The sequence below is a fragment of the Dipodomys ordii genome, unplaced genomic scaffold (genome assembly GCF_000151885.1).
Source record: "Dipodomys ordii isolate 6190 unplaced genomic scaffold, Dord_2.0 Scaffold5, whole genome shotgun sequence".
In the NCBI taxonomy this organism is placed as follows: Eukaryota; Metazoa; Chordata; class Mammalia; order Rodentia; family Heteromyidae; genus Dipodomys; species Dipodomys ordii.
The window spans coordinates 10,264,694-10,277,516 of NW_012267221.1; the positions used below are offsets into that span (position 1 = coordinate 10,264,694).

General features: G+C 36.5%; 1 protein-coding gene across 2 annotated transcripts in view; it reads right to left on the reverse strand.

The window, feature by feature from the left end:
• Nucleotides 1-2,592: 2,592 nt before the first annotated feature.
• The window catches only part of Ccdc148 (coiled-coil domain containing 148), a 204,469-nt gene continuing 194,238 nt past the window's right edge, over nucleotides 2,593-12,823 (reverse strand). Inside the window, exons 9-11 of one of the 2 annotated variants that reach the window (XM_013028614.1) lie at nucleotides 11,094-11,211; nucleotides 7,682-7,822; nucleotides 2,593-2,878 (exon numbers count right to left, since the gene is read on the reverse strand). In XM_013028614.1, the coding sequence (XP_012884068.1) occupies nucleotides 2,732-2,878; nucleotides 7,682-7,822; nucleotides 11,094-11,211 (406 nt within the window). In that variant the 3' untranslated portion in view covers nucleotides 2,593-2,731. The remainder of the gene's footprint in view (nucleotides 2,879-7,681; nucleotides 7,823-11,093; nucleotides 11,212-12,823) is intronic. The other variant, XM_013028607.1, reaches the window with a different exon arrangement.

A 12,823-nucleotide genomic window follows, 5' to 3' on the forward strand; every position in this document is an offset into this window, starting at 1 on the left:
ATGATATTATGCTTTTGCACTTGGCTCTTTCACTAAATAGTATGTCCATGCTGATATATTTTTTCCATTTTTATTGTGTCACACAATTTTGTAAGTGAATATTCCATAATGTGTATATCATTCTACTGTTAATAAGCATTTGGCTTGTTCTCATTTGGGAAACCCAGTTTGGTCTTCCCATAAATACATGTAGGTGCTTCTCAGTGGCATCTACCCAGGAGCAGCACTGTCAGATCAAAGGGTCTGAGTTCTGTCACACTCATCAGGTGAGTCTGACTTTTCCCGGCTAACACTAGTAGGTGCTTTCTTATTGTTCTGTCACCACTTCACATTGTAGGCTTCTTAGTGTTGTTGCCATCTAGTGGGTGCAAACTGATATTTCATTGGGGGTTATTTTAGTATTTCTACCTTTGCATGCTTCAATCATTTTGACTCCGATATTTTATTTTATTTTAATTAATTAATTGATTTTGTGCTGGTCCTTGGGCTTGAACTCAAGGCCTGGGTGCTATCCCTGAGTTCTTTTGTTTAAGGCTGGCACTCTGCCACTTGAGTCCCAGTTCCACTTCCAGATTCTTTGGTGTTTAATTAGAGATAGTCTTGGGGACTTTCCTAGTCCAGTTGGCTTCAAACTGTGATTCTTAGATCTTAGCATTCTAAGTGGCTAGGTTTACAGGTGTGAGCTATCAGGGCCTAGCTCTTATTTTGTTTCATTAAAAAATACTCATCATGGTTCACTAAATTGACATCTCCGTTTGAAAACAACTGATGTAAGGCATACTATTTTACTTTTCTGAATCTGTCTCCTTATCTGTAAAACGGAGATAATATCTCATAACATCTCATACCTGATGATCAGGTATATGAAGAAAAGCAAATATTGTGCTGAATGTAATATTATTTTTCCAAAAGAAAAAAAAAATTAAGAATCTGAGTCTGGACATGACCAATGGCTAGAATGATGCCAAAATGTCCATTCCTGTTTCCATTTAACCCACAATGTTTTGAGTCTTCATTTCTCTCAGATGGCAGCGCCACCTAATTCCAGCTAGTAGGCTTGGGCCATAAGCAATGCTTCACTGAGTTGATACTTAGTGGGAGTTGGGATGGGATCCTATGGGCATTGGGAAGAACTGTAGACTGAGCGGCATCCATGCCTGGCATTTAGTGAGACCTGCTGTGACAGAACATGGCTAGCATGGGTTTCCATCAGAGCACATGGAAAAGAACGTGACTCCGAGAGACACCCGCAGGACAAACACCAAGGCTCCATACTCCCTGCCTCTCATCGTTTTTCTTTTTTAAAATAGGCCTCACACTTAGGAGGCAAACACTTTACCACTTGAGCCACAGCTCCATTCCCTTTTTTGCTTTAGGTTATTTTTCAGATAAGGTCTCATGTTTTTGCCCAGGGCTGGCTTCGATTATAATCATCCTTCCTATAACTCCCACGTAGTTGGGATTAAAGGCATGAATCACCACACTCAGGTTATTTGTTGAGTTGAAGTCTTGCTAAAATTTTGTCCAGGCTGGCCTTGAACCATGACCTTCACAATCCTCACTTTCCCAGTACCCACTGCACCTGCCCCTTTGTGCTTTTTCTTAAAGATTCCTTTCCCCTCTTTCATGAGATGTTTTGATAATACTGAAGGTTGAACTAAGAGGTATATGAATGAATTATACAATGTGAATATGGGGTTTCCCACAGAATCACCAGTGAAAACTTATTTTTACAAGGTAGAGTTGTTGTTTTACTTATTCTCATTCTGAGAACAACCATAAAGATAAAGAACCCACCAGGCAGTCTGGCTTCTCTCCTGCTTGTACATTATTGCAGTAACTGTCTGGCGGTTACAACCCCTGGGCCGGAAGTGGGTGGGAAATAAAGGGAACTGGCAACAGAGTGAATAAAGTGAATATCTTTCTAAGAGTAACCATGGCAACATTCACAACACTGATTAGCTAGGTGCATTAAGCACTTTTTAGGAATAGCCAAAATTTTATGCTTGAGTTTTATTTGAAACACTTCTTTCCTACAAAATCATCGAATATTTCTTGGTATTTTGGAACTTTTGACAGCATTCTAAATATAATAAAATTGTAAATGTCCACATGTTCCTTCTAACTACATTCAAATGCATTTTTCTAAACTAGGTATTTTTATGCTTGAGATGCTATTTCTAATTCCCAATTTATTATCAAGGGCTAATTTACAAAATGGAATTGTTTTGATGATTGGTTTGCAGTAAACATTGTGTACCAAATTGGTTTCTAAATTTAGAGATTTAGATTGATTCTCCTCTTATAATAATCAAGAAATAATAGAAGTATTAATGTTAATGAAGCTTCCATAATCAAAAAGCCAAATTCTGAAAAAAAACAAGCAGAAATTAATATTAACAGGTGGAAGCTACATAATTTATAATTCTTACAAAAGCTTGTTTTGAGATCTTTTTATGTGATAATCTTAAGAATGTAGTTTATTAAATGATACGATACATACCAAAATGTGCCATACTTTGGTGAATTTGATAATATTAAATATAAGGTAAAGATATAGAAGATAGTACATAAAATTCTAAAAGCATAAAAAAAGAAAAAGCTGTTTTAATAGATGCTATGATTTCTATATCTGTTTTTAAAATCTTTGAAAATGGTAACTATTATTATCCATATAAATGTTTTCAAAGAAAAAATAATGTTCCCATATAATAAGATTTGAGTACGTGCTCTAGATTTTAAATACAGTAGACTCCATGTCCTTTCTTGGAGGTTTCTGAGGACTGATTTTTGGTAATACTTCCTTAGCATACAATGCTTTATGAAGTCCCGCCTCTCGAAGTGCTAACTCAAAACGAAGTCTAGGGTCCGAGATTATCTGTAGAAATAAAATGCAATTTCAATAAATAACTCACGGAACTAAAGTAAATCTTATCATTTAGCTTTATATTTTCCCAAATAACATAGATTTTGTTAGTTAAATGGCAATACATTTTATGAGTACTGTAATTACAATTCTGATCATTTTTTATTAATAGGTTTTTTTATTGTGAAAATACCGTACAGAGGGGTTATAATTACATGAGCAAGGTAATGAGTACATTTCTTATCAAGCGTTGTTGCCTCCTCCTCCTTTGTTTCCCCTTACTATCCCTGGCCTTCCATCTATCTCCCCCACCCCTGTTTCTGATCATGTTTTACTAATGCCCAAGCACTTATGACATTATCACTTTCTAGGATGTTACTTGTTTCCAACACAGGTTGTAAGAATATTGTATATTAGATTAGTCAAAATACAATACAGTAAATGATGAAATGATGAAATAAAATAAATTTTTATTCAATACTGTCATTGATTATTGATGACTAGAATTATAACATATAGGTAATTATTGATTAAAATTAATCTATTTTAATAAATAAATTAACCTGTGCATGTCTTTAAACAGACATTTTAACCTCTCCATCATTGAACAATATGCAAATCAAGTTTACTTAAAAAACAAGATCAATAGAATCTTCTTCAAGACTGGATTTCTATTTCAAACAGAAGTAGAAAATGCCTCCATCAATCTGAACTAAGTGGGAGTAGACAGATGAGTAGATCAATTCTTGTTGTCATTTATAGCAAATTGGGCCTGATTCTTCTTTCTCTCCTATGAATAAGAAATGTCAACAGACACTGTTTGTCATGATAAGAATGTGGTCACATATGGATTTCACCTAATGAGGCATTTTACCTGGATTTGAATCCCCCTAAATGAATGAGGGTAATAAGATACATAGATAAACTGCAGTTTGTGGCAACATGTACCTGATGCTATATGGATTGTGAAACATGGAGGTACATTGGCTCTAGTTTCAGCTAAGAAGGAATCCAGATCATGTTAAAGTCCAATTTAGTCTTCTATAAAGCAGAAGGGGAGAAAGAGAGATTGGACCAGAAAGGAAGTCACACACAAACTTAGAAGTGGATCAATTCTGGGAACAGGGTAAGTTTGGGCAGAACACAGAGTGCCATTGGAGCACACTGGGAGAGCAGGTGATTCTAGACTTAGATTTGAGATCAGAAGGCTTGAGGACATGCCATAAATGTGAAGACGCTAGTGGAGGGAAGGGGTTATGCCATCACAGTAGTTGATTAGGAAGATGGATGATAAGTTCAGAAGAAATTAAGGTGGCAAGAGAAAGTGGTTAGGAATCAAGTGGGAATGTCTGGACATGAAGAAACAAATGCTTGCACTTGGTATCAAAGAAGAGCTGTTAGAAATACTGAAAGAATCAATAGAACTTGGCAACCCATCAGATACAAGGGCGAGATGAACCTGAGTTGAAGAACAGTACAGAAATTTGCATCTGGGCCATCAATCGAGCTGAACTATACATCTCATCTGTCTCACTACAGTCTCTTTGTTCATTCTTACACACTCCCAGTGATTTGTGTTTGATTTATACGTTATCTCCTCCCCAGGTTTCAGCTCTCTTCAGCTCCTAAGTGCTATAATTTTCTTCTATTATTTATTCTATTTTTGAATACAAAGTATAAATGAAGTGGAAACTCCATCCTACCCATATCTCAATTGTGGTTCCAGAGGATGCTCATCAGTTTCTTACAAATATCTACTAGACACTTTTACTCTAAACACGATGTGAGCATAACAAATTCTCCTTCTGTCCAAGTTGTTTTCCTAATGTTTTCTTAGGTGGTTAATGGAAGTACCACATAGCAACTATAACTCACTGAATTACTACTTGGTTCAGGCAATATTCTAGACAGTTGCGATTTATTATTTCTAATCCTCCCAGGGACCTTGAAAATTAATAATTTTATAGAATAAGTAAACAAATATTAAGACATTAATAGCTTACACAAATGTAGTCAGACAATAAATAGTGGGTATGAACCATAATCCCAATGCAGGCTCTTCCCAATACTAATTTCTATCTAGGTTGGGACCAGCAAGTAATCAGCAACTTTCTCAGCCAGAGGCATTTATGACCCCTTTGACACCACTTCTACAAGGCTTCTGTCATCTTAAAAGGACTTCACCTAATTCTGCTACCATCCTGTTATAAGAACACTTCCAAAAAAAAACACAAGAGTTGCAACTAAAGAAGTGAAAACAAAAGAGTTATCTCAGCAAGACAAAATTTACTACTTTGCAAAAGGGCCCACTATCCGCCAAAAATCTGCCAAGCAAGCACACACAGCAGGCCAGGCTACTCCCCCTTGATTCTTAATACAACAGGCCCCACCCCTCTGCTTGTATTGGCTGAGCTCAAAATTGCTAGTTTAAAGAGGTTAAGCTATATTAGCATAAGGTGACAATTAAAAGACTTTGAAATAAGAATAACATTACCCAGCCTATCTCAAAACCTAGGGTATATCTTCTTTGTGTCTAAATTCCATCTTGGAACAACCAGTTAAGACAAAACCTTACATTTAAACAAATCCTTCCTTATCCCAAAGCAGTTCCTCTTTCCCTTTCTTTTCTTTCTCTCTGCCTCTCTGTCTCTCTTCCTCCCTCCCTCCCTCCTTCCTTCCTTCCTTTTCTTTTCTTTCTTTTCTCTTTCTTCTTTCTGTCTTTCTTTCTTTCTTTCTTTCTTTCTCTCTCTCTCTCTCTCTCTCTCTCTCTTTCTTTCTTTCTTTCTCTCTTTCTTTCATCAGTCTTGGGGCCTGAACTCTGGCCCTGGGCACTGTTCCTCAGCTCTTCAGCTCAAAGGTAATGCTCTGCCACTTGAGCCCAGGGCCACTTCCAGCTTTTTCTGCTTATATGGTGCTGAGGAAATGAACCCAGGGCCTCATGCATGCAAGGCAAGTACTCTACCACTGAGCCACCTTCGCAGCCCTTCTTTCTCTTCTTTAACTTGATGATATTATCTTAGAGTAATCAACAAGAACCAAGCCATCAGCTCAAAGCAGGAACTTTCAAGCAAACTACTTTGATAGAAAAGATGGCTTTTTCCCCCTCAATCTTCACCAAATTGCCACTCAGGACACACAGCTAAAGCATAAATCTGACTATATAATATATAATAGCTGACTACATACTATACTTGCTTTAAAGTCTCATGCCAGATTACAGCAAGAAGGCCACATGCCTACATAGCAGAATTGACTCTGTTTTCAAACTCTCAGGTCTCAGCATTTGTCATCTATTCTTCCTCATGGACTCACTGCAAGGGCCCCATCCCACCCTCTTCAACTTGTAAAATCCTAATTTACTTAGCCACTGAGACTTTTGACTTCGATTCTTGCAGGCCCTATCTGTCTTCCCTACTTGGGCCTCTTGTATCTGGACATATCACATCCTTATAAGAATGTCTCCCCTTATGTATGCTCAATTTATTTTTAGCTTGTTTTATTTTATTGTTTGATTAAAATTCATCTCTAGTAAATTCATCCACCTGAAATCTTGGATGAATGTAGAGCTCGGAAGCTCCATTTCTGATCTGTTCTCTAATCTTCCTATCAGGGGTGAGCATTCATCCCTTCCCCTTGCCAAAATGGCTCTGAGATCCCCGTTGAAGAGTTGATCTCATCCTCGTGACATACTCCTGTGTGTGTGACTTTCTCTTCCCAGCTCCCTTTTCTGGCAGGACTAGTCTATCTTGTTTTGGCTGTAGCCCTATCTGTATCTTATACAAAGCAGGATCAAGTGTACATTCCAGAAATATTTGTTCAACTAGGAAATGAACACGTGTAACTTTTGGTTCTTTATCAAACTATCCAGTGCGTAGTAGAGAGAACAAAGATTCAGTAAACAACAGAAAACTGTAATTTTCTCATTTTAAAATAAGTATGTAGCTTCTCAGCCTTGATTTGTAAGCTACTAATTTTGCCCTAAATTTCAGAAATATCAATTCATTCTTACATCCTTCCATCCACCATCTATCTCTTCATTCTATCCACTTAAGAGATCTTTTTCATATTCCATCTTAGTTCCAGGTTCTGTGACTCCTAGGTTTCTAAAATGATTAAATAATCCTCCAGTGGTTTTCCCCAGGAAATATTATATTTTACCACCATTCCCATGCATTATCTTCTATTCATTCTCATTTCTAAATGCTTTGCCTCCTCAGCATCAGAAGTTGATTTTTTATTTTTTATTTTATTTTTTTCCCATTGTGGGACCTGAACTCTGGGTCTGGGCGCTGTCCCTCAGCTTTTCAGCTTAAGGCTAGAGTTCTACCACTTGAGCCACAGTGCCATTTCCAGCTTTTTCTGCTTATGTGGTGCTGAGGAATCGAACCTAGGGCATCTCATGCATGCAAGGCAAGCACTCTATCACTGAGCCACCTCCCCAGCCCCAGAAGTTGATTTTTAACAGGATTCATGTCACAAATTTAAATATAAATTCTTAAAACTACAGAGAAATATTCAATCTATAAAAACATTAACACATTTTTAATAGAACTTTATAAAGTTCATTCTTATTGAAAAAATAATTTTCAATGGTGGGTTTGAAACCATTTAATTCCATCATCACCCGTTGCCCATTTTATAATCTTAAGAAATATGCAGTCATTATGTGCTATTGCAAAGGAAGTCAAAATCATGCTACTACATGCTATTTTAAAGGTAAATATTGAAAATAATTTGTTACCCAACACACACTTCCATAGCTCTTCCTACCCCCATTATTACTTTTGCATCTATCATATTAATTCCCATAATTACCTGCTGCTCATTGTATGTGTTCAACGTGAAGAGTGGCTTTTGAAGAATAAATTCTTCATCAGTGTCACTATCTATCCTTGCTTTCCATGCCATTGTATCTGACATCATCCTAACAGGATCAAATTGGGCAACAACAGCAACCTAAAAAAGGCAATGTACAACTACTGTGAGCAAGGTACAAGCTAACTAGTTCTGGAAAACTGTATAAATATTAATGACCACTAAACAAATTTTATTGAAGATACAACCCAAGTGACAAGGGCAGAAACAATATTAAAACCAGGTCAGTTCTACAAAATTACAAAGGAGTTAAAACATATATCAAACAAAATATAAAAGACCAGGTTGTTGTAATTATTTGCTAATGGTTAGGGCTTGCTCAAAGACCTGCGTTTGATCCTAAGCACTGAAAATAAAAAATATGTTATTTGTTAATGATTAAGTAGCCACAATTATGATTATTAAAAATTTCTCATAAATTTCATAAGGAACTTATTTTTTGTCCATTTTGAGGCTTGAACTCAGGGACTAACTGCTGTCCCTGAATTTTATTTCCTTAAGGCTAGTGCTCCACCACTGAGCCACAGAATCACTTCTAGTTTTCTCGTGATTAATTGAAGATAAGAGTCTCACAAATTTTCCTGTCCAGCCTGGCTTTGAACTGTGATCCTCAGATCTCAGCCTCCTGAGTTGCTAAGACACAGGCAGGAGCTTCGGGCAGCACCTGCCATAGGGAATCTTATACAGAAGTTTCACATCTTGAATGTGATGGAAAGTTTTTTTAAAAATATACTTTTTAAATCAAATTTAATTTTTTAACCTGCTCACAATCTAGGCTATGGCAATAATCCCATGAAACCTTCTTGAAGTTTTAATAAATCTTGAGCATATCACTCATAGTAAAGCCAAATGTGTTGTGAGTGCTGAAGATGGGTAAATTTCTATTGTATCAGGCAATTAGATTTCTTTTTTATATAAGTTTTTTATTGTGAAAATACTGTACAGAGGGGTTACAGTTACATGAGCAAGATAATGAGTTCGTTTCTTATCAAGCATTGTTGCCTCCTCCTTTGTTTTTCCCCTACCATCCCTTCCCTCCCACCTCCACAATTACACTCCCCCACTTAAATTGAAAGTTCATTTTTCAACATAGTGCCTTGTACATCTCATTGTTACAATGGGTCCACCTGTATCCCTATTTAAACATTTTGTTTTTTCCCTTCCCCTTCCCAAATTTGACCGACATCAAATACAGTGAAAACAGGGGTTATACTGTGGGGGAGGAACATACAAAGCAACAAAAAAAATACATGGTACCTTATAAATATATTAGGAAAAACCACCTGTGTCCCTATCTTGGGGTTTGTTTTGCTTAACTTCATTTTATCTGGTCATCTGTACATAGCTTTTGACCTTTTCTACTTGTCCCAGACATATATTAGTTATTGCAAATGAGGGAAACCATGGGACCTATGTTTCTTTGGCCTGGCTTACTTCACTTAATATAATTTTTTCCAAGTCTTTCCATTTCCTAACAAATGGGGCAATGTCATTCTTTCTGATGGAGGCATAGAATTCCATTGTGTATATATACCACATTTTCTTGATCCATTCATCTACTGAGGGGCATCTGGGTTGGTTCCGTATCTTAGCTATGGTAAATAATGCTGCAATAAACAAAGTTGTGCTGGTAGCTTTAGTATGGTCTTGTTTGTGATCATTTGGGTAAATGCCCAAAAGTGGGATTGCTGGGTCATAGGTGAGCTCTATGTGGAGTCTTTTGAGGAACCTCCATACAGGCAATTAGATTTCTAAGGACTACTATAAACCATTTTTCCAAAACTGCACAGTCATTTTAACACCAATTTCCTTATTCTGTATAATTCAAATCTGCATCTTAAAATGAAAAGGAACTATTAATTTTGTAAATTATATGCGGCATTCGCAACACCTGCCTGTTAATTCTACAAGAATTACTGTGACATAAATGGCATTTTAATGCCATTTAGGAACTGTAATAAAATAACTGGAAGGTAAACCTACCATAATCATTGTAGGTTTCCTGGATAAAGTATCTTAGAGTATAATTCTAAACACTGATTACAGATAATGAGTTCTGATATTTTTTTCAAAGGACTTATAGATGGAAGAGAGTTTGTCCTAATTATTATAAAATAATTATACACCATGGTCTTTTATATTTTGTTTGAGTAATAGCAAAGTGATATTTTGAACAAAAATGTGTCAGCCATTTTATCCCCTAAAGGCTGAGGTATGAATTACTTGTTAGTGATTGAGTAACTAGGGTAACCAGAATCTTTATGCTTTGAATTTATGTCTATAATCTAATTTCTTGAAGAGGACAATGATTAATGAGTTGTTTGTGTTCAGATTGTGTACTCCCACTTAACTAGACCATCTTGTTTTGAATCCCATCTCACATTTAGCAGCTGTGTGACTCCTCAGTTCCCTCTTCTATAAAATGGGGCTGTTAATAGGTGTTACATTATAGAGTTACTCTCAAGATTAAGCCAAGTGACACCTAAGAGTGTTTAGAAGAACATGTTACACTTAGTAAATATCGACTTGAACTTGCATTATTACAAACCCATAAAGCAAGTACTATTATCATTATTTTTCACATTTTTCAAATGAGGAAATTGGGTCAAGGGAGGTGAACCAAATGACTTAACTTTACTCTGCTAGTGAATAGCCAACTTTTGAAGGTCAGTTTCTCACTATGTTGCTATTTGACCCTCATGCACATGGATGAGAAGACAGGCAGCTGTTTCCTATGGCTAAGATTTTGGAGTTGGCAGCATCAACCACTCACTTTGGGTTCAGAGTTCTAAAAAAATTACCAGTAGAACAATTTCATCACATTTCCCAAATTCTTAAATTGCCATCTACTATTTACTTTTATCTACTTTGCCAACATCTATTAGGCAAGGTAGTAGGAGTTTGTGTTTCTTCACACAGAAAAAAATATTTTAAGTACTTTTTAACGTGTTTGTTAATGGTGGGATGATTTCCAAACTGAGATTCCTCCTCCAAAGTTGGTTATCTTGCTCTACCACATTCTTTTTGCTAACAATAAAGTCCTTTGAGTAGATGAAAGGTTCACCTTGCAAATGGATCTGTTCAGCTCATAATGTAGGGTAATATGGGTCCATTTAAATCTTGACAGCTTTTTTTTTTGAGGCACTGAACAAGTTTTTTGTTGTTGTTGTTGTTGGTTTTTAATATACAGAGAAACTGAAAACGGTCCACTACAAATCTAACCTTTCCCATGAGGATGTTATTTTTATAACAGATTCAGTGAGCTAAACCACAGTTTGTACTTAATAATAACGTTCCTAAGAGTACATTAAAGAGAAACAAATAAACAGACCTCCCAGGAAAGTTTCCACACCTGCTTCCGAAGGGCTTCCAGTCTCCTCTCTCTCTCCTCTTCCTCGTGTGCTTCTTGAAGGGCCACTTCCTTTTTTTCCATTAAATGCCTCTCCAACAATTCTTGTCTATATTTAACCCTTTGTGAAAAAGAGCACACAGGCGAGTTGAGTGAGCAGGATAATGACTGTGGGGAGTATATGGACGGGAGAGGGGTGGGTTCAGGGCAAGATGACTCCCACAGGTGGCCTCGTTCTCCTACTTCGGTTTTACTTGTCTTTGATTTCCCATATCCAAACAGTGAAAGGCAAGTGTGTGCAATTTACAGTGATTTTATTAACAACCAGAGGAATACAGTGAGGCCTGGGGTAAAACCTAGTTCATTTCATTCCTCATGGAAGATTCTTTATACTTTTAAGCCCTGGCTGCCACAGCTGCAACTAATCTGCTGGCAATGACCAGCCCACCCCTGAGACACTGCAGCAGTCTTTTGAGGACAAGTTTTAACATAATTTGTGTAGTTTTATAAAGGCTGCCTTCCTGATTAACATATAAACATTTTTTTAAGAAGCAAAGGAAAAGAAATGACAATAATAATATGCCAGTATTATTTTGCTTACTAAAATTTCAAATATATATAAATAAAAATAAATATGTATATTCACTCATAATGTCAGGAGTGTATTTTCTGAGTGGGTGTGTGATAAGGAACTTCATGTCAGAAGTGTATTTTCTGAGTGGGTGTGTGCTAAGGAACTTCAAAAATTACACTTTGACATCTGTAGATGGCAGCATAAACATGACTTTCCTTTCTCATTAGATTTGCATCCCCCTTAAAATAATCAGATATTGACCCAGACACATTTAACTAGCACTTAAATAACAGATTGGCCATTCTGTCATCTGTTTTAGGACAGCCTCGATTGCTGTCTTCTTTCCCTTTTCATCTCTTTAGTTATGGAGATGTGATACACCTTTTCAAAAGAGTAAGCTCCTGAGTTCTCGTCTATCTTCTACCATTATCAGTTTTAATTTAGCTTTCTCTATGACATCAGTGACAAATGTCTTTTAGACCACACATTCATATTTTCGACAAAGGTACCTTCTCCAGATCCTTCATGTTCAGAAGCTTCACTATGCATCAGGCCTATGCTAAGTGCTTTGATTTTTGTTTATTTTTTCTGAATATTTTTATTATCTTTAAGTAGTTGTATAAAGGAGTTGCCACTCACCAATGCAATTCATGAACACAGTACACCTTGATGAATGTCACACACCTACCTCTCCCCTTTCCTCCACTCCCCTTATTTTAATTTTAGGTTATATATTTCATTTTTTACCATTTAACAAAGCAGTTTATATGTATAATGATCTGTGTCACCATTTTAATATCTTCGACCCCCTTTGACCCACGCCCCCTTATATTTCTCAATTTTGTGGTATATAAAATGAATTCTTGCCTGCATTTTCCTGCCTTCCCCCTTCATTCTTCTTCCCTTCTCCCCTTGTCTTTACCCTTTCCTCTTGCAAATGCCCATTTCCTGGTACTTTTTATTTTTGTTTGCTTAGAATTCACAACAACTATATATTGAAGTACTTTTTTTAAATCCTATTTGAAAATCTCACTTTGCCCCTTTGGAAGCAAAACAAGTGATATAACATGTCCAAGGTCTTATATTCAGTGAGTGACAGCATCAAAAATCAAATCCAAGATGACTGATCTCAGAGTCCAAGACTACTCCTCACTATCAG